Raw genomic sequence first — 23,454 nt, forward strand, 5'->3', positions numbered from 1 at the left:
CCAAGTGCTGGATGGAGGAGGCCTGTGAGGACCTGTTGTGGTCAAAGATTATCTTCCTTTCTGAAGATACCTTCAGACAGGGATGCTGAAGGTGAAATCTGCAGGACCATCAGGAGTTACCAAAGTAAAGGGAGAGGGAGCACAGAGGGCACTGAGTGTGCAAAGACCCTGGAGACTTGAGGAGCAGGGTGGAGAAATGAGGGGAGGCCCGATCAGGCATGGCTGTGTAGGTCTTGAGGAAGAGTTCTGAATTTGTCCTGAGAGATGTAGGACTTTAGCTGGGGATAACCTGACCAGTTCTTCATTTTAAGAGCATCGCTTTGGCTGCTTCTGCGGAGAGCTGAGTGGATGCTGGCAGACAAGTTAGGAACTGACTGCTGTGTTCCAGAATAGGGATGAGGGCACTGGGCGGACAGTATTGGTGATAGTGAAGATGGAGAAAGGGGTTGAATTCAAGGAAAAAAAAATTTACAGGCAAGTTTGTTTGCAGATTCTCAATGGTAGCAAGTGAATCTGATTTTTGGAACTAACAGAAATTCAGAACCAAATCTACATAAAGCATGATGTACTTGCTTGCTCACTCAATCTGGCTTTGATAGTTTTCTTTAGGGTTCCATAAAGGTGTTAAGCAGTGGTAGCATCATTTAAATTAATGCACAGCCAATCCTAAATGTCTACTTTGAATTACATAGATTTCTTCTTCCTTAAAAATAAAATTCAAATATATTCTTAGGCACAGTTCTTGTCATCAACACATGATGGCACTGAAAGATACAGATGATGCTTAATTACATAAGCACAAAACTAGGTATAATTTAAGTGTGACAAGTCAGCCTTAAATGCAGAAGAAAAAATATAAAAAATGCTTACCTGAGTCTAGGCAGAATATATTAAAAATCAACCTTTCTCTAGGTCTATAGTAAGCCAAGTAACTTACATGCTCAAAGTGTTTTCCATAGTGATTACTTAGCCATGGGGAAAAAAAAAATCCTAATGGTATTTTAATCCAAAATGATTTAGTAATAAATTTGTACTGTCCCTCCTAAAAATATAGTTTAGTGGAAAAGATAATTTTAAAAAACATTTTAAATAGAAGAAATATTTATCAACTTATATTAATTAAATGAAAATGAAGATCATTAATTTTCATAAATCAATTTATTTAGAATTACAAATATTAAGAATAAAAGATTTATACATTTCTTAATTAAACGTAACAGTTTAGCTAAATATAAACTCTGCACTAAAGTTCTGCAGTGGCACAATACCAACAAAGAATATGGAAGCATTTTTAAACTATACAAAAATTTCAAATGGAAAATAATCTTCAGTTTTATTATACATTAACATATAAAAAGTCTCATTTTATGAGACATCTAAAAGAATCAAAGCCACTTCTACAGCTATATCTTAAACTCCAAATCTGAAAACAATTTATTATATTTTGACTTTATAATATTCTATATTAAAACAGAGAAAATTCCAAATACACACTTTTTACAAGATTAACATCTTAGGCAGGGGTTTCCTTAAAAAACCGAAAACCAAAAAAGCCCACAACCAAATACAAACCTTTTTTCTCCATTTTCTAGCACTGGCTATTATATTTGTTTTCCTTATAAAATTTTTTTACTTTAAAAATTGTGTAACTGTTGGATTTTAACCAGTAATCTGGTTCAAAAATTGTGCAAATAAACAAAAAAATATGAAAATAGTGTGTTATCAGTCTTTTGAAAATAAATCCCATAACAATAGCACTTTTTGCCCTGAATTGATGGGAAAAGACATGCCAAATCCATTTGCTGAAATTTAGCATCTTGCAGTAATGTTTCTTTCCTGCTCCTTCATTTTCTTTCAACAGACAAACAACAAAGGTTTCTTTTATAAATTATGATAAATTAAAATATTTATTATTATAAAATGATCTATAGAACCATGTCACATTGCAAGTATATATCATATATACTTGTAAAGTCCGTATTTCCCACCTATATTCCAGTGGCTTCCTAAAAGTGAGGACTTCCCACATCTCATGATGTTATCTTTTGAAGACTGAAGTGGTGACCGACTAAATGAACTGGAGGTGTGATTTTCTAGATGGAGTTTCCACACTGCCATGCACAATGCGCAAAAGACCATGTTTCCTCATGTTCTCCACTGCAGTAGTTGTCTGCCTGGGTTGAGCTGAATTCATGCACATTAAAAAAATGGTCAACATATTCTTCCATGAAATTAGGTTATGTTCAGACATTTTCAGTTTAAAAATACTTGCTAATAAACATATATAACATAAGCAGTGCTACTGCAGCTGAGTAATAAAAGAAAAATAAATATAATGCTGGTCAGCAATGCTGGTTCAAGAAGCAGTAGAGTATATTAAAATGCCTTATTTGGAGATTTAAATTTTCCTTGTTTTCCAGCAGATAGGTTATTTGGTGTTGGAAGCCTATATAAAGGAAGAGAACTTCACAAAAACAATGTCCTATGCAGTTGGGATACTTAAATCTTCTATTCAGTCTCTGTTGGTGTTATTTGCTGCAAAGGCATGTAAGTTTCCCATCTGGCTCAGGCCACTCTGAATATGTGCAACATGAATTTCTACATTATTCTGAAAGCAACTAAAGAAAGAAGAAACATGGTTAACTACTTTATCTCACAAAATTAAGAAAAACAGTTTTTCTAAAAAGAAAAGGCTGAATTTCAGTTAGGAAATAGCTAAGATAACAACCCCACATAAGTAATACATCTTCCCTTTACATTAGCCATAATTCTACTCCAGTAGTAACTGAGAAGCTATGCTTGAGAGAAGCAAAGAAGCCACGGGAGTGCTGGAAAGAGAGGATAGGCAAATCTCTCTTTGGGGAAGACTTACTTCAAAGTTAAACCTCTATGCCAAACCCAAACCTAAATATTATATGTCTTTTGATTCCTTTATATAAAAAAATCCATCTGAAAATTCTGTCAATAGACTGCATATAAAATGAAAGCTCATTTACAATTTACTTAAAGGATAAAAATCATGACTAGTTCATAAATATGCACAATTCTTACAGTACTTATACTGGAAATCACTATGAATTTCATATAAAAATAGAGTACATCTAATGAATTACCTGATATTAGAAGCATCTATTGTACTCTTGATATCATTTAGTGAATCTGTAAGTGATTTAAATTCAAAGGAATTCAAGTCTCCTCCTTCTGCTAGACACTAAAGAAAAAAAAATTTTTTTTCAAAATTTAATTGTACTTCGAATACAGACAAAAACTCTGCTCTAATATATAGTTTAATTTTTTAGCACCAAATTAGCAATTTGTTTAGGTGTCAAAATGAAGAAAGTATTCTTAATATTTTCTCCAAAAGGTCCTCTGAAATTTACCTTAATTTGTAATAAAATAGCTGTAAGCCTGGAGATTAAGTCTGTCAGATTTTCATTTTCAACACAGGGCTGTCCTGTTGAGGAATTTGCATGCCGAACTATTTCCTGTGCTTCTTCCTCACACCTTCGTCTCATGTCTGTTGGCTGATCTGCAGGCTGGAGCCCTTGGTCTGGAGCAAGCTGAATACAGACGATTAAAACATAAGATATACATTCATAAGGCCATGATGATTTCTGTGTGTTTGTGCCCTGTTTTCAGATTAGGATTTTTATAAAAGTAGCATTTGTATAACAAAAACAAGCTCACTCTTACTTTAGAAATTTTTTTTCCCTCTAACAGTATTTATTTTTTGATTTGTTTTATATTTTGGGTACCTTTTAATTTTTAGGTACTTCTAAAAAAAGAACAGAACAAAAATTTCTTGATAACCTTTTACCCAGATTCACTAATTGCTTATGTTTTACTGTGTTTGAGTTAACATTTGACCTTTCTTTGTATATAGATTTTTTTTCTCTTAACTATTTGAGAATAAGTTGCAAACACTCTGCCTCTTTACTCCTAAATACTTAATAACCACACAGCAATGATCTGATCACAATCAGGAAGTTTAGCACAGACATAATACCATTTTCTAACAGTCTATATTCAGATTTCATCAACTGTCCCAATACCTAGCTACTTTTCCCCCTGAATACATCTGGTTGTCCTGTCTCTCTCGATTCCTTTACTCTGGAACAGTTCCTCAGTCTTTCATAACCTTGATAGCTTTGAAGAATATCAGCCAAATATTTTGCATAATATCCCTCAATGTGGGTTTGTCTGTTTCCTCTTGATTAAACTAAGGTAACAGGCCTTTGGCGGGAACACCACAAAAGTGATGTTGCTGTTCTCAGTTCATTGTGACTAGGAGGCGTATGATGTTTATCTGTCCCACTACTACTTATGTTATCTTTGATCACTCGGTTAAGGAAGCTATGTGCCTACATTAGCACAGAGAGCTTCCTTGATCATTCTTATAGCAGCACCCCGCTCCACTATGGGATGCACCATAAGTTATTCAGCCAATTCCCTATGTATGGGCATTTAGGTTACTTCTAATGTTTTGTGACTGTCAGTAACACTGCAATGAATAATCTTGTCTTCTAACACTTAACATTTTTTTAAACTGAAGTATACATAAATATATAATACTCCAAGGGTAGCCACCATCCTGACTTTTATATATATATATATATTATAACACAATACAGAGCTATATATTATTTATTATATATATTAGTTTTTGCTGGCTTTTGAGCCTTACATAATATGAAATTATACGTGATATATTCTTGTGTCTGACTTCATCTGTTCAATATTTGCATGTTCTCATATGAACAAATATGTCCACACACTCATTCTTATTGCTAAGAATTCCATTGTATATTATATGATAATTTACTGATTCATTTTAGTATTGATGTGTATTTGAGTAATTTCTAATTTTTGGCTATAATGCACAGTGATGCTAAGTATGTTCTAGTGTCTATCTTTTGGTAAATACATGTTCATATATCTTTGATATATACACAGAAGTGGAATTGCTTGTTCTTATTTTAAAACCAATATTGTACTTCCTAAGAGCTTTGTGAAAATTAAATTAAATTTACTCCATTAGGAAATGAGTATCACATATGGCCTTGTGTACGCAATCAGATACAGAAGGAGATCCACTTCTGCATGTTTTATGCCACCTTGGGCTGCTTGGTTTGCACCTCTTGTGGATGGTTGCTAGTCCAGAGGGAGAACTCTATTTGCTAGGAGGACACATATTGCTATGTAGGTAAATGACAATTATCAGGAAAATAAAAATAATAATGGATGGCTAAAGGAATGAGCAAAACATACTCAGAATTTAGTTAAAGGTAATCGCAGTTCATTTCCTTCAGTTCAAGTGGACTGATATCAACAAAAATGGCAGATCTTTGGGACTCAATGAAGAGGCTAGTATCATAAAAAGCTGCTTATCTCACATCACAAACAGATGTGGTTGTAAATAACCAATGCTGTGCTTAGTTGCTAGGTCATGTCTGACTCTGTGAGCCCATGGACTACAGACCACCAGGCTCCTTTGTCCATGGAGATTCTCTAGGCAAGAATACTGGAGTGGGTTGCCATGCCCTCCTCCAGGGGTGCTTCCCAATCCAGGGATAGAACCTCTCACACTGCAGGTGGACTCTTTACTGTCTGAGCCATCAGGGAAGTCCTAGACCCATGCACTTATGGTCAATCTACAACAAAGAGGCATAAATATACAATGGAAAAAAAGTAGTAGTCTCTTCAGTAAATGGTGCTGGGAAAACTGGACAGCTATATGTAAAATAATGAAACAGAACATTCTCTCAGTTCAGTCGCTCAGTCGTGTCCGACTCTTTGCAACCCCATGATACGCAGCACGCCAGGCCTCCCTATCCATCACCAACTCCCAGAGTTCACTCAGACTCACGTCCATCGAGTCAGTGATGCCATCCAGCCATCTCATCCTCTGTCGTCCTCTTCTCCTCCTGCCCCCAATCCCTCCCAGCATCAGAGTCTTTTCCAATGAGTTAACTCTTCACATGAGGTGGCCAAAGTATTGGAGTTTCAGCTTCAGCATCAGTCCTTCCAAAGAATACCCAGGACTGATCTCCTTTAGAATGGACTGGTTGGATCTCCTTGCAGTCCAAGGGACTCTCAAGAGTCTTCTCCAACACCACAGTTCAAAAGCATCAATTTTTTGGCGCTCAGCTTTCTTCACAGTCCAACTCTCACATCCATACATGACCACTGGAAAAACCACAGCCTTGACTAGATGGACCTTTGTTGGTAAAGTAATGTCTCTGCTTTTGAATATGCTATCTAGGTTGGTCATAACTTTCCTTCCAAGGAGTAAGCGTCTTTTAATTTCATGGTTGCAGTCACCATCTGCAGTGATTTTGGAGCCCCCCAAAATAAAGTCTGCCACTGTTTCCACTGTTTTCCCATCTATCTGCCATGAAGTGATGGGCCCAGATGCCATGATCTTAGTTTTCTGAATGTTGAGCTTTAAGCCAACTTTTTTGCTCTCCTCTTTCACTTTCATCAAGAGGCTTTTTAGTTCCTCTTCACTTTCTGCCAGAAGGGTGGTGTCATCTGCATATCTGAGGTGATTGATATTTCTCCCGGCATTCTTGATTCCAGCTTGTGCTTCTTTCCGTCCAGCATTTCTCATGATGCACTCTGCATATAAGTTAAATAAGCAGGGTGACAATATACAGCCTTGACGTACTCCTTTTCCTATTTGAAACCAGTCTGTTGTTCCATGTCCAGTTCTAACTGTTGCTTCCTGACCTGCATCCAGATTTCTCAGGAGGCAGGTCAGATGGTCTGGTATTCCCATCTCTTTCGGAATTTTCCACAGTTTATTGTGATCCACACAGTCAAAGGCTTTGGCATAGTCAATAAATCAGAAATAGATGTTTTTCTGGAATTCTCTCGCTTTTTAGATAATCCAGCAGATGTTGGCAATTTGATCTCTGGTTCCTCTACCTTTTCTAAAACCAGCTTGAACATCTGGAAGTTCACGGTTCACGTATTGCTGAAGCCTGGCTTGGAGAATTTTGAGCATCACTTTGCTAGTGTGTGAGATGAGTGCAGTTGTGCAGTACTTTGAGCATTCTTTGGCATTGCCTTTCTTTGGGATTGAAATGAAAACTGACCTTTTCCAGTCCTGTGGCCACTGCTGAGTTTTCCAAATTTGCTGGCATATTGAGTGTAGCACTTTCACAGCATCATCTTTTTGGATTTGAAATAGCTCAACTGGAATTCCATCACCTCTACTAGTTTTGTTCATAGTGATGCTTCCTAAGGCCCACTCGACTTCACATTTCAGGATGTCTGGCTCTAGGTGACTGATCACACCATCATGATTATCTTGGTCGTGAAGATCTTTTTTGTACAGTTCTTCTGTATATTCTCACTACCTCTTCTTAATATCTTCTGCTTCTGTTAGGTCCTTACCATTTCTAGTCAATCTAACTATATGGACCACAGCCTTGTCTAACTCAATGAAACTAAGCCATGCCACATAGTGCCGCCCAAGACGGGCGGGTCATGGTGGAGAGGTCTGACAGAATATGGTCCGCTGGAGAAGGGAATGGCAAACCACTTCAGTATTCTTGCCTTGAGAACCCCATGAACAGTATGAAAAGGTAAAATGATAGGATACTGAAAGAGAAACTCCCCAGATCGGTAGGTGCCCAATATGCTACTGGAGATCAGTGGAGAAATAACTCCAGAAAGAATCAAGGGATGGAGCGAAAGCAAAAACAATACCCAGTTGTGGATGTGTCTGGTGATAGAAGCAAGGTCCGATGCTGTAAAGAGCAAAATTGCATAGGAACCTGGAAAGTTAGGTCCATGAATCAAGGCAAATTGGAAGTGGTCAAATAGGAGATGGCAAGAGTGAACGTCAACATTCTAGGAATCAGCAAACTAAAATGGACTGGAATGGGTGAATTTAACTCAGATGACCATTGTATCTAATCCTGTGGGCAGGAATCCCTCAGAAGAAATGGAGTAGCCATCATGGTCAACAAAAGAGTCCGAAATGCAGTACATGGATTCAATCTCAAAAACAACAGAATGATCTCTGTTCATTTCCAAGGCAAATCATTCAATATCACAGTAATCCAAGCCTATGCCTCAACCAGTAACGCTGAAGAAGCTGAAATTGAATGGTTCTATGACGACCTACAAGACCTTTTAGAACTAACACCCCAAAAGATGTCCTTTCATTATAAGAGACTGGAATGCAAAAGTAGGAAGTCAAGAAACACCTGGGCTAACAGGCAAATTTGGCCTTGGAATATAGAATGAAGCAGGGCAAAGGCTAATAAGAGTTTTGCCAAGAGAACACACTGGTCATAGCAAACACCCTCTTCCAACAACACAAGAGAAGACTCTACACATGGACATCATCGGATGGTCAACACCGCAATCAGACTGATTATATTCTTTGCAGCCAAAGATGGAGAAGCTCTACACAGTCAACAAAAACAAGACTGGGAGCTGACTGTGGCTCAGAGCATGAACTCCTTATTGCCAAATTCAGACTTGAAGTAAGTAGGGAAAACCAGTAGACCATTCAGGTATGACCTAAATCAAATTCCTTATGATTATACAGTGGAAGTGAGGAATAGATTTAAGGGCCTAGATCTGATAGATAGAGTGCCTGATGAACTATGGAATGAGGTTCGTGACATTGTACAGGAGACAGGGATCAAGAACACCCTCATGGAAAAGAAATGCAAAAAAGCAAAATGGCTGTCTCATGAGGCCTGACAAATAGCTGTGAAAAGAAGAGACGCGAAAAGCAAAGGAGCAAAGGGAAGATATAAGCATCTGAATGCAGAGTTTCAAAGAATAGCAAGGAGAGATAAGAAAGCTTTCCTCAGTGATCAATGCAAAGTAGAGGAAAACAACAGAATGGGAAAGACTAGAGATCTCTTCAAGAAAATTAGAGATACCAAGGAACATTTCATGCAAAGAACATTCTCTAATACCATATAAAAAATAAATTCAAAATGGATTAAAGACCTAAATGTAAGACCAGATACTAGAACACTCTTTGACATAAATCACAGCAATATTTTTTTGGATTCATCTTCTACAGTAATGAAAGCAAGAGCAAGATAAAACAAATGGGACCTAATTAAACTTAAAAGCCTTTGCACAACAAAGGAAACCATAAATAAAAAGGCAACCTACAGAATGAGACAACATGTTTGCAAATGATGTGACTGCAAGGGATTAATTTCTGAAATAAACAAAGAGTTTATAAGCCTAATATCAAAAAAACCTAAAGAATCAAAAAATGGGCAAAAGACCAAAAGAGACATTTCTCCAAAGAAGACATTCAGATGGCCAACAGGTATATGAAACGATGCTCCACACCTCTAGTTATAAGAGAAATGCAATCAAAACTATAAAAAGTTATCACCTCACATCAGTGAGAATGGCCATCATCAAAAAGTCTACAGATAATAATGCTAGAGAGGGTACGTAGGAAAGGAACCCTCCTACACTGATGGTAGGAGTGTAAATTGGTATAGCCAGTACAGAGAACAGTATGGAGGTTCCTTAAAAAGTAAAAACAGTTACCATTAGGATGTCGTAATCGCACTCTTGGAAAAGATGAAAACTCTAATTAAGAAAGAAACATGCACCCCAAAGTTCATAGCAACACTATTTACAATAGCCAAGACCCAGAAGCAACCTAAATGTCCATCAGTACAAGAATGGATAAAGAAGATGGGGTATAAGGGAAAAAAAAACAAAGCACAGGAATATGTGGTCCATATATACAACAGAATATTACTCAGCGGGAAGAAAGAATGAAATAATGCCATTTACAGCAACATGGATGCACCCAGAGATTATTATGCTAAGTGAAGTAAGACAGAGAAAGGCAAATGTCATTATGAGAACACTTACTTTTAGAATCTAAAAACATGGTACCAAAAAAAGGATCAAAGAGTGACACAAATAAAATTTTTTACAAAACCAAAATGGGCTCTCAGACATAGAAAAGAGGACATAGAGAGGATTATCAGTGGAAAAGGGATGGGGGAAGGATAAATTAGGAAGGCTGGATTAACAGATATACACTACCATATATAAAACAGATAAACAAGGTCCTACTGTATAACATAGGCAACTATATTCAGTAATAATCTATAATGGGAAAGAATGTGAAAAAGAATATATGTCTCTGAATTACTTTGTGTATACTTGAAACACTGTAAATCAACTGGTCTACAAATAATAAATGCTGGAGAAGGTATGGAAGGTAGGAACCCTCCTACACTGATGGTAGGAATGTAAACTGGTAGTCAGTATGGAGAACAGTATGGATGTTCCTTAAAAACTAAAAACAGAGTTACCATTATGATCAAGTAATCCCACTCATAGGAAAGATAAAAACTCTAGTTCAAAAGGATACTTTTTGAATGCTAATTCAAAACACTCTACTTCAAAAAAAAAAAAAAAAGAGTGGCTTTACTGGAAATATACAACCTCTAAGAATGCAAATGCTAGAGCATACTAAAGTCATCACAATCATTTCATTCTTCTTTGTAAGAAAGTTAAATTTTTGGTGAAACTGGTGAACCACCTTCATACATATAATTTTATGTACATAACAATAATGATAATTCACAAATAATCCTATAATGTATGCGACTGCAGTTCAAGAATTCATAGTTCTAATGTAAAGTTTATTTTTAAAATTTCTATTTATTTTTTTGACCGTGCCTCACAGCCTGTGGGATAGAATTAAGAGTAATTATTTTTCTGGATGTCTCTAAATTATTTTAGAGAGCTATAATCCCTCAAGGTCACACCCCCACAACTTCATACAAACTACCTACCTCATAGCAGTACTGTTGAACTTTATGCAAAACTTTGTTTAGGTCCTTGTTCAGTTGTTCAAGCTCTAAAACAATCGTTGCATATCTCCGTTGAAATTCAATGCCAATGGGCATGGAATATGATTTCTGAGAAGGAAAAAAAGTCAGATTTTGATAAGGTTTTTTTTAACAATACAATGTCAATGATCTACTAGGATACTGGACTTATTAAAAACAGACAAACAGGTTATTAAAACAGACTATGCTCAATGTTATACTACTTATATGTGATCGTGGTATTATTGTTATTTAGGTGATTGTCTTTGTTCTTAGGAGTGTCATGATGTCTGTCATTTACTTTTTAAAAAATGGAGATTGTACAGAGAGAGAGAAAGAGTGTGCGTGTGTACAAGACAGATTAAATGAAGCAAAACTGTTGAATCTATGTATGTTTCTTATAGAAATCCTTCAACTTTTTAGTAACTTCACCATTTTCAAAAATAAAAAGTTGGTAAAAAATTATATATATTCATTTGAAGTGTTCTAGTTATTTAATTGATTCTCCATTTGGACTCAATTCAGTATAGCATAATGGATAACAGTTATGGGTGCTAGAATCAGATTACATGTTCAAAACCCAACACTATTACATACTAGCTGTGTGACTTTAAGCAAGTTCCTTAATTTCTCTGTGCCCGTTTTCTCATCTGCAAACTGGGGATAAAAGAACTTCTATCTAATGAGATTATGGCACAGATTAAATGAAATAATATATGGTGTAGCATATTGCCTTCCACATAGAAAATATTCAGTAAGTATTAACTGCTATCACCATTGCCATCATTTCGTATCTGCTTCCTACCAGTAAGTGTAAATGGACTTTGATTCCATTTCCTTTCCTGTCTTCATAACACCTCCAGTAAATTACACTATCCGTTCCACTCCAGCTACAAATGCTGCAATGAGACTTCTTTAGTCAAGCCAAACTGAACCACACTTCTGTTTTTCACAGGATTTCCGAGAAAGCAGATCATCACGCACTGGGGAAACAAGTACAATTAAGAAAGAAAAGTGTGCCTAGACCGGTAGGGATAAACTACTTACACTAGTAACCAATCACAGCGTTTTAGTTGTTTGAGCTAACAGAAACCTGGCGATCATCTTGTTCAGCCTTGTCATTTTACAGATGAGAAAACTGAGGCCCAGGAAAGTTAAATGTTTTGCTCAACAGCACACACTATTAATAATGTACCAGGTACTGTTCTAAGTGTTTAAGAGAATCTCACAGAATCCTTACAACCATCCCAAGAAGGATACTATAATTATCCCCACATTACATATGGAGGAATCTGAGGTTCATGTACCACAGCCAGTAAGTGGTAAGCATGCAGGATCTGAAGGTAGACTGCATCAGAATTCCTCCACCATGGGATCTGATGCAGTGAAAGAGGAGGAAGGGAAACAACGTCACAGGGAGACAAGGGAAGGGATGTCATTTAAAGATTATTTATTTCATAATTAGTTTTTAAACTGAGGTAGACTGACATACAAAATTCTATTTGTTTCAGGTGTACAACACAATGATTCTATATTTGTCTATACTGCAAAATGATCACTACAAGTCTAATTAGCATCTGTCACCATACATAATTTCCCTTGTGATGAGAACTTTTAAGATCTACTTGGCAACTTTCAAATATGCAATACAGTATTATTAACTATAGCCACCATACTGTATATTACATCCTTATTACAGTTATTTTATAACTGTAAGCTTGTACCTTTTGATCCCCTTTACCCATTTCACCCTACCTGCCCTTCTCCTCCACCAAGCTCTGGCAACCAGCAATCTGCTCTCTGTACTTATGAGCTTGGTTTCTTGTGTTTTTTTTTGTTTTTAGATTTGATATCTAAGTGAGAGCATACATTATTTGTTGGAAAGGTAAGTTCTATAATGGGCTTCGCAGGTGGTGCAGTGATAAGGAATCTGCCTGCCAGTGCAGGAGATGTAAGAGATGTGGGTTCAATCCCTGGGTGGGGAAGATCCTCTAGAGAAGGAAATGGCAATCCGCTCCAGTATTCTTGCCTGGAAAATCCCATGGACAGAGGAGCCTGGTGGGCTATAGTTGATGGGGATGCAAAAAGTTGAACACGACTGAGCACACACACACAAGTTCTTATACTGGCCCAGAGTCACACCCAGTATATCCATTGGTGCTTCCTGAATTCCCATTCCTAAGCTTTAGTTTTTCTGGAGTTAAGCCCACTCTACTATCAAAAAAATTAGTATTTCCTATGCAAGGATAAACAGGACATGGTGAGTTTAACTCCATTTCCCTGTTGGGCTGGACTGGGGACATGGTATTGAGTTTAATTTGGTCAAATTTTTTTTGAGTGTTAAGTGTGTATTGTGGCAGACTCAGAAGTAGTCAAAATTATTAGAGGGTGAGGATATCAAAAGTTTTGAGCCTCAATTTTTGTGTTCAACATATTAATGAGTTATTTAAATAAAGACATACAAGGACTTTATCTACAGTGAAATAACAAATGAATCATTTTCGAAAAGAATCCTAAAATGAAACAGATATCATCCTCTTCAAAATTGTCATCTGCTTGTATCTCCAACTTCTCAAATACTGCTGGAGTCCCCTCTTTTGAAACTGCCCTCAAAGTCTTCAGCACTTCTTTCTGAATATCCTAAATGAAGATAAGTATTTCCCTTATGTTTTAAAATGGTCAAATAATTAAGTATTAACACAGAAAATAGAATAATAAATGTACAAGAATGACCAAAGCCATTTTGAAAAAGGACAAACAGGGAACTTATACTGGCAGATGGCAGATTAAACTGTGGAACTGGCATGGGTAACAAATCTTCCAATGGAACAGAACAGTGGGCAGTCTTTAATATATGGTAATTCCTATATATGTATGTATGCTTGTGTATTTATTCATACATGGGAATTTAGTATACAATAAAGTTGCCCTCTCAAATCAGTGGGGAAAAATAAACTATTATTAAATTGAGACTATGGCTATTTGTTTGGGGGGAATAAATAAAGGAAATCTCTCTGCAGAAGTTCCTAGAAGTGCAACCGCTAAATCAAAGGGCTTGTGCATTGTGCATTTTAAATTTCAATAGATATTGACAAAATGCCCTTCGCAGAAGATGTACTAATTCACTTTTAAGAACGCTTATTTCCCCATAGTCTCACCAATAATTAAAAAAAATTTTTTGGCTGTGTGGTGCTCGGTGGCTTCTCTCATTTTGGAGGCTGGGCTCTAGCATGTGCAGGCTCAGTATCACTGTAATGTTTTGTTACAGCTTTTAATTTTTGCCAATTTCACTAAAAAGTAGAATCTTTTTTAACTGTTTCTTTGACCACCTTTTCAAATGTGGCTTCTCAGCTGGTGCTAATGGTAAAGAAGCTGCTTGTCAATACTGGAGATATAAGAGATGTTGGTTTGATCCCTGGGTCGGGAAGATCCCCTGGAGGAGGAAATGGCAACCCACTCCAGTATTCTCGCCTGGGAAATCCCATGGACAGAGGAGCCTGGCAGACTACAGTCCACAGGTTCACAAAAAGTCAGACATGACTAAGCAACTGAACACACACACACATACACACACACCCCTTTTCACATATTTAAGAGTCATTTGTATTTTTTTTTCCTATGAACTATCTATTCACATTTATTTCATTAAAAAAATTCTTAACTCAAGATCTTAAAATTACTCTCCTAATCACCTCTTCAAATTCTTTTCTCATTTAGATTGTTATATAAATATTGAGCAGAATTCCCTCTGGTATATAGTAGGGCCTTGTTAGTTATACATTTTAAATATAGCAGTGTGTATATATCAGTCCCAAATGGAGAAGGCAATGGCACCCCACTCCAGTACTCTTGCCTGGAAAATCCCATGGATGGGGGAACCTGGTAGGCTGCAGTCCATGCGGTGGCTAAGAGACGGACACAACTAAGAGACTTCACTTTCACTTTTCACTTTCATGCATTGGAGAAGGAAATGGCAACCCACTCCAGTGTTCTTGCCTGGAGAATCCCAGGGACGGCGGAGCCTGGTGGGCTGCACAGAGTCAGACACGACTGAAGTGACTTAGCAGCAGCAGCAGCAATCACCTCTAGAAGGTTTATAGTTTTGCCTTTCACATTTAGATCTAAAATGGCAGTCATCTGGCTATGTTTGAGATTTATCTCCCTCCCCACACGGATATCCAGTTAATCCAGCACCATTATTTCAAAGACCTTTCTTTCCTCACTGCTCTGCAGGACCACCTTTTCGTAGATCAAGAGTGTGCACACATGCAAATCTATTCCTGGGCTCTCTATCTGTTGCATGGTCTATTTCTCTATGTTGGGCCGGTAGCACACAGTCTTCAGAAACTCCAGCTTTGTAATAAGTCTTGATATACAAGAGTAAATCATCCTACTTTATTGCAGTTCCATATAAATTTGAGAATCAGCTTGTCAGTTTGAATGCACTTATGCATATATGTGTACACACACATGCCAAGTTCACTTGAGATTTCATTCAATTTATGGATAAATTTGATGAAAATGACTCTATTCAAAAAATAATTTTTGAAATCATGACTATCTCTTTTTATTTAGGTCTTCTTTAATTTCACTCAACATTTAATAGTTTTCTATATAGAAGTTTAATATATCTTGTATTTATATCAAGGTATGTAGTTTTAAATGGTATTTTTTGAAATTTCATTTTTAACAGCTTATTGCTGATATATAGAAAAACAACTGCTTAAAAAACTGACCTTGAATCTTACAACTTTGCTAAACTCACATATTAATTCTAATAATTTAATTGCATATTCTTTTACAGCTTCTAGGTACACAACCACATCATCTGTGAATAAAAGAGTTTCATTTTTTCCTTTCCAAATCTTTATAGCTCTTACTTCATTTTCTTGTTTTATTACATTGACTAGGCCCTCTAGTGTACTATTAAATAAAAGCTGTGATTGTAGGCTCCCTTATCTTATTTCCAGTCTTAAAGAGAAAGTTTTTAACACTTCACTAACAAGTATGATACATGCTATAAGTTTTCTTGGTAAATATTCTCTATCAGGTTTTTCATTCTATTCCTAGTTCGATAAGAATGTTTGCTTTTCCACCATGAAGAGATGTTTAATTTTGTAAGATGGTTTTTATGCATCCATTGAGATGATCTTGTGGATTTTTTTACTTTTTTTTGCTGGGGGGCATGCTGCACAGCTTGTGAGGTCTCTGTTTCCTGACCAGGGATTGAACATGGGTCATAGCGGTGAAAGTCTAGAATTCTAACCACTAGGCAATCAGGGAAATCCCCTTCTTTACTTTCTTACATTTACATTGTAAATTACACTTCAAAAAATTTTTTTAAATTAGTAAGTGATTAGCTTTAACAGTCTTACCTGTTAGTCTTTTAAACAAGTATCTAAAGCAGTTTTATAGTTCATTTAAAGGTGAATAACACACACTTTTACAAGCTTGGATACTTTATAAAACAGATAAAAGGAAAATTGCATCAGACCTGTCTTTTTTTTTTTTTCCCTATTAGGGACCTCATTTTGTTTCTTTCTTTCTTTTTTTTAATTTTATTTCATTTTACTTTATAATACTGTATTGGTTTGGAAAATAGCCTGGTAGTTACATAAAAGATTAAGGAGAGTTTTAACATGACTCAGCAATTCCACTTTTAGATACATATTCATAGAGATGAAAATATACATCTACACAAAAATCCATACGTGAACATTCATAGTCGTCTTACTCGAAATAGCCAGAGTGGAAACAAATGTCCCTCTGATGAACAGATAAATAAAATGTGATACATCTATTCAATGGAATATTATTTGGCAATAAGAAGTACTGATACATGTTACAACATGAATGAACCTTCAAAACATTATGCTACTTGAAAGAATACAGTCACAAATGATTACATATCACAAGATTCCATTTACATTAAATGTCCAGAACAGCTGGAGAGAAATTAGATTATCGGTTGCCTAGGTTTGGGGTGGAAACGGATTTGGCGGAAATGAGGAGTAGCTGCTAAAAATATAGGTTTGCTTTTTGGGATAATGAAAACGTTCTAAAATGAACTCTGACAATGCCTGCACAATCTGTGAATTGAACGGTAAACTAAATACCACAAAACTGTCCACTTAAATGGGTGAATTGTATGGTATGTGAATAATATCTCAATAAGGCTGTTATTTTAAAAACCTATCCCTTTAAATAAGTTATTATAATTAAGCACGGTTTCCTATCTCTCCTATATAATCAAGTAATGCGCTTTTAGGCTGTCGCATACAGGTCGAGTGTGGCACACAAAATGGACTCTTTTTTTTAATGTATTCTACTTTCAAATTAATAAGCAGATTTCTGCAGAGAGTCATAATTTCAAAAATAAAAAGAGGACTAACAATCATGATAAGACAATACTGAGAACATCTGTAAAAGAACAACCTTCAGAGTGGTGATGGAGAGAGGGAAGTACAGAGAAAACAGTATCTAGAGTTTTCCACGGAGAAGGCAATGGCAGCCCACTCCAGTACTCTTGCCTGGAAAATCCCATGGACGGAGGAGCCTGGTAGGCTGCAGTCCATGGCGTCACCAAGAGTCAGACACGACTGAGTGACTTCACTTTCACTTTTCACTTTCATGCACTGGAGAAGGAAATGGCAACCCACTCCAGTACTCTTGCCTGGAGAATCCCAGGGACAGGGGAGCCTGGTGGGCTGCCGTCTATGGGGTTGCACAGAGTCGGACACAACTGAAGCAACTTAGCAGCAGCAGCAGAGTTTTCCAAAGCCACTAATATACAGTTTTAAAAGTGGTTAAAACAGAACTGTCTAGGATAAATCCCCTTTCCTACTCCTGAATTATTATTAATGTCCATGTATGACAAGACAAATTTTCAAAGTGGAAAAGCAATGATCAGAGACTGACTGAGACTACTAGTGTAGTATCTACTTTTATATAGTGTTGAGGCAATTCAAATCTATTTTAGTAAATTCTATACACTAATTAATTTGTATGTGGATGTTCTGTACATGTATTTTAAAAAGGTTTTGATAGTGCAAAATCGAAAAGGTATATTGAAGTTAATAAGCTTGGACAAACCTTCACTGACTTTAACATACTATATAATTAGGTCAAGAAAAGGTAGTTCAAAACTTTAAATCTAAAAGAACTAGACAAAAATTCCTCAGACGTATGACTGAAAACTTTTTCCTTGTTGTATCATAAAAGTGACTAAAGTATTTTAAAGTAATTTCCTCCCTTTGCTTTGCAAATTGAAAGTCGAACATTTAATTTCATATTTTGACAAGTTTGCTTTTGCTGGGTAAAGTAAGAGTGAGATAAACATTTAAGTGTTCCAAAAGTAAAGGAGAGTTTATCAGACCAATGTTCCCATTTTTAATAAATTCCATCAAGAAATAAATTTGTGTCTCCATAAAAAAAATCCAAAAATAATAAATGCTGGAGAGGGTGTGGACAGAACTTGGGAACACTCCTGTTGGTAGGAATGTAAATTGGTATGGCAGTACAAAGAACAGTATGGAGGTTCCTTAAAAAACTAAACTAAACCATATAATCCTACAATCCCACTCCTGTGCACATATTCAGAGAAAAACACAGTCTGAAAGAATACTTGCACCCCAATATTTGGTGCAGCACTGTTTATTATAGCTAAGGCATGATAGCAACCTAAATACCAATGAACAAAAGAATGGAGAAAGAAAATATGGTATATACAATGGAATATCACTCAGCCATTAAAAAGGACAAAATAATGCCATTTGCAGCAACATGGATGGACCAAGAGATGATCATACAGAGAAACAGAAATATTGTATGATATAGCTTATACGAGGAATCTAAAAAGAAATGTTACAAATGAACTTATTTACAAAACAGAAACAGACTCACAGACTTAAGAGAATTGAACTTATGGTTACCAGAGGAGAAGGGTGAGGGTAAGAGATAGTTAGGAAGTTTGCTGCTGCTAAGTCGCTTCGGTCGTGTCCGACTCTGCAACCCCATAGACGGCAGCCCACCAGGCTCCCCCGTCCCTGGGATTCTCCAGGCAAGAACACTGGAGTGGGTTGCCATTTCCTTCTCCAATGCATGAAAGTGAAAAGTGAAAGTGAAGTCCCTTAGTCGTGTCCGACTCTTAGCCACCGCATGGACTGCAGCCTACCAGGCTCCCACATCCATGGGATTTTCCAGGCAAGAGTACTGGAGCGGGGTGCCACTGCCTTCTCCGTTTGGGAATGATATATACACACTGCTATATTTAAAATGTATAACTAACAAGGCCCTACTGTATACCAGAGGGTTGGTCATAACTTTTCTTCCAAGGAGTGGAAATCTTGGAAAATCTGCAGTGATTTTGGAGCCCAAGAAAATAAAATCTGTCACTGCTTCCACTGTTTCTCCATCTATTTGCCATGAAGTGATGGGACCAGATGCCATGATCTTAGTTTTCTGAATGTTGACTTTTAAGCCAGCTTTTTTACTCTCCTCTTTCACTTTCATCAAGAGGCTCTTTAGTTCCTCTTTACTTTCTGCCATAAGGGTGGTGTCATCTGCATATCTGAGGTTATTGATACTTCTCCTGGCAATCTTGATTCCAGATTGTGCTTCATCCAGCCCAGCATTTCGCATGATGTACTCTGCATAGAAGTTAAACAGGCAGAGAGACAATATACAGCCTTGACAGACTCCTTTCCCAACTTGGAAGCAGCCTGTTGTTTCATGTCTGGTTGTAACTGTTGCTTCTTGACCTGCATACAGATTTCTCAGAAGGTAGGTAAGGTGGTCTGATATTTCCATCTGTTTCAGAATTTTCCACAGTTTGTTGTGATCTACACAATGAAAGGCTTTGGCATAGTCAATAAAGCAGATGTTTTTCTGGAATTCTCTTGCTTTTTCTATGACCCAACGGATGTTGGCAATTTGATCTCTGGTTCCTCTGCCTTTTCTGTATTTAACTTGAACATCTGGAAGTTGACGGTTCATGTACTATTGAAGCCTGGCTTGGAGAATTTTGAGTATTACTTTCCTAGCATGTGAGATGAATGCAATTGTGGAATAGTCTGAACATTATTTGGCATTGCCCTTCTTTGGGATTGGAATGAAAGCTGACCTTTTCCAGTCCTGTGGGCACTGCTGAATTTTCCAAATTTGCTGGCATACTGAGTGCAGCACTTTCACAGCATCATCTTTTAGGATTTGAAATAGCTCTACTGGAATTCTATCACCTCCACTAGTTTTGTTTGTAGTAATGCTTCCTATGGAGAAGGCAATGGCACCCCACCCCAGTACTCTTGCCTGGAAAATTCCATGGATGGAGGAGCCTGGTAGGCTGCAGTCCATGGGGTGGCTAAGAGTCAGATATGACTGGGCAACTTCACTTTCACTTTTCACTTTCATGCATTGGAGAAGGAAATGGCAACCCACTCCAGTGTTCTTGCCTGGAGAGTCCCAGGGACGGGGGGGCCTGGTGGGCTGCCGTCTATGGGGTTGCACAGGGTCAGACACGACTGAAGTGACTTAGCAGCAGTAGCAGCAATGCTTCCTAAGGCCCACTTGACTTCACATTCCAGGATGTCTGGCTCTAGGTGAGTGATTACACCATCGTGCTTATCTGGGTCATGAAGATCTTTTTTGTACAGTTCTTCTGTGTATTCTTGCCACCTCTTCTTAGTATCTTGTGCTTCTGTTAGGTCCATACCATTTCTGTCCTTTATTGTGCCCATCTTTGCATGAAATGTTCCCTTGGTATCTCTAATTTTCTTGAAGAGATCTCTAGTCTTACCCATTCTATTGTTTTCCTCTATCTCTTTGCACTGATCACTGAGGAAGGCTTTTTTATCTCTCCTTGGTATTCTTTGGAACTCTGCATTCAAATAGGTATATCTTTCCTTTTCTCCATAAAATCACTCAGTGAGAAAATCATTTGAGTTTAACATAAACATTAAATTAGTTCAATGTCACTAACCTGATGTATCACAGAAAATTAGGAAAAAATGCATACCAAGAAAATCTGTAATCCATAAAAATGAAAGAACTGTTATACCTCTGAAGGTATTAAAAAATAACAATTCTGGATATTTATTTATTTAAAATAAAATCTCCTTATAATACTTAGGATTCTTCCTTCTGTAAAGAAGGAATTAAACTAATTGAATAATTTGTATTTGTCCCTGAAATATTCTACAAAATTTCAACTCAGAAGTGATATATGAAAAAGAATAAATAATAGGTTGTTACAATTAATGGATATAATTTGATTTTTACTACCTCTATAAGGCACTGTACTCGTATCAGTATAATAGAAATGGCAGTCTCTGAAGATAATTTTCACATTTTATTTCCTTTTAAAAACTAATCTCAAATCACGTAAGTAAGTGTTAGTCACTCAGTCATGTCGGACTCTTTGCAACCCCAGGGACTGTAGCCCACCAGGCTCCTCTGTCTGTGGGATTCTCCAGACAAGAAAATTGGAGTGGGTTACCATTCCCTTCTCCAGGGGATCTTCCTGGCCCAGGGATCAAGCCTGGGTCTCCTGCATTGCAGGCAGATTCCTTACCATCTGAGCCGTCACATACCATACTATTTCCTTTTTGATGATTCCACTTAAATTGAAGGGTATGGTTTATTAAACAACAACCAAACAATTACCATGCACAATACATGTTATACACAGGACCTACTGTGAACAGAAATCCATCTCTCTCCACCATTTGTTTTTAATGAGTACAAGGATCAAATAACCTTGAATATACTTTTTATACTACTAGCAGTTATCGCTGGCAGTCAGACACGACTGAGCGACTTCACTTTCACTTTTCACTTTCATGCATTGGAGAAGGGAATGGCAACCCACCCCAGTGTTCTTGCCTGGAGAAACCCAGGGATGGCAGAGTCTGGTGGGCTGCCGTCTATGGGTTGCACAGGGTCGGACACGACTAAAGCGACTTAGCAGCAGCAGCAGTTAGCAATTCTTCAAAAAGCAACAGGATTTGCTATAGCATTCCTTTTACTTGCTACACTGAACAATTTAAACTTCAACTCTTTCACCAGGCAAGTACGTGATTTATGCTTTTTCTTCTTTGGGGAAGTTTTATTCTAAAGCAGTCTGATACTTTATACCTTGATCTTATCCTATAGAACTGAATTCCAGGTTTATGCTTAAATGACAGTCCTTGATATGAGGAAAAAAACAGTGGCACATTGTCCTCCTGTTGTCTGAAAACATAATGAGTATACATGTTTTAAACATTTTATTACCAATGAAAAGAATGTGTTATGTTTACCAGCTGGAATAACTTTATTAAATGTTTGAGATTTCTGAACCATAATAACCAAGCTGGATAGCCCCTAAAATCAACCGCTGTTCTTATAAATGCCTGCAGAAGTTTCATATTTTCTCTGGACATCATTAGATTTCCTAGTTCTTTTTTTTTTTTTTTAACCTTTTATCTTATATTGTAATATAGTTGGTTAACAATATATATAGTTGGTCGTGATAGTTTCATGTGTAAAGGAAAGGTTCAGTTATACATATACATGTATCTATTCTTTTGGATTGACATGTATACACTGCTATAATTAAAATGGATAACCAATAAGGATCCATTGTATAGCACAGTGAACTCTGCTCAATATTATACAACAACCTAAACAGGAAAAGAATCTGAAGTAATGTTTTAAAGCTAATATGAATTCTGACATTTTGCTTAACATTAGTATGTTTTGTGAATCTGCCACCCCATTGGAAATGACTCTCTTCATATTAAGTTTTCTTGTAAATATACCTAATGGAGGAGCTTCCAGATAGTTAGGTCATTTTAGCTTACATGTTTTACATTCTATTTTCATAATCTGTCTGTGGAGACCATCATCATCTTCTGTGGCTCAAGACTCCACTTATTTATTTCTGAATGTTAAACCACCTTTGCATTCCTGGAATAAATCTACTGGCTGGCACGATGTACCTTTTAAACATTCCCATTTGTTAATACTTTGTTTAGGATTCTTTCACCTATATTCGTAAATGATATTGGCTAGCAGTTATTCTCTTTTGTAATATCTTTGTTAGGTTTTAATATCAACTTATTCAAGAATTACAAAAAGGAGTTGGAAAATGTTCCTAGTTTTTCTCTTATTCTCGAAAAAAAGTTTTTGCAAGGTGATAGTAATGGTAAATATTTAGTTGAATTCCCTGGTATGGAAGAATTCATCTGGTGGTGTAGATTCTTTGTGGTCAAGTTTACATTATAGATTCATTTATAAGGCAGTGATGGGACTATTCAGACTTTTTTTCCATATCAGTGTTACAAGTATTTTTCTAAGAATTTGCCTCCTTCATTTCAATTTTCAAAATATTTATAGGAAGCTATTTATAAACTGTATTAGTCTGCTTGGCATGCTATAACAGGATACCATGACTGGTGGCTTAAAAAATAGCAATAAATTTTTTTTGTAGTTATGAAGGTTGTTAAGTTCAAGATCAAGGTGCTGTCAGGGATGGTTTCTAAACAGAACTTCAGAACTTTATCTGGCTTGCAGAAAGCTGCCTTCTCATGTGTCCTCAGATGGCCTTCCTTCTGTGCATACATGGAGAGATCTC

At 36.8% G+C, this 23,454-nt stretch overlaps 1 protein-coding gene across 2 annotated transcripts in view; it reads right to left on the bottom strand.

Annotated features, from left to right (window-relative positions):
- Positions 1 to 2,410: 2,410 nt before the first annotated feature.
- The window catches only part of LIN9 (lin-9 DREAM MuvB core complex component), an 87,958-nt gene continuing 66,914 nt past the window's right edge, over positions 2,411 to 23,454 (bottom strand). For both annotated transcript variants that reach the window (XM_069545481.2, XM_069545480.2), the window contains 4 exons: positions 10,809 to 10,934; positions 3,381 to 3,560; positions 3,114 to 3,211; positions 2,411 to 2,618 (listed from right to left, as the gene is read on the bottom strand). In XM_069545481.2, the coding sequence (XP_069401582.1) occupies positions 2,513 to 2,618; positions 3,114 to 3,211; positions 3,381 to 3,560; positions 10,809 to 10,934 (510 nt within the window). In that variant the 3' untranslated portion in view covers positions 2,411 to 2,512. The remainder of the gene's footprint in view (positions 2,619 to 3,113; positions 3,212 to 3,380; positions 3,561 to 10,808; positions 10,935 to 23,454) is intronic.

The sequence above is a fragment of the Ovis canadensis genome, chromosome 12 (assembly GCF_042477335.2).
Source record: "Ovis canadensis isolate MfBH-ARS-UI-01 breed Bighorn chromosome 12, ARS-UI_OviCan_v2, whole genome shotgun sequence".
In the NCBI taxonomy this organism is placed as follows: Eukaryota; Metazoa; Chordata; class Mammalia; order Artiodactyla; family Bovidae; genus Ovis; species Ovis canadensis.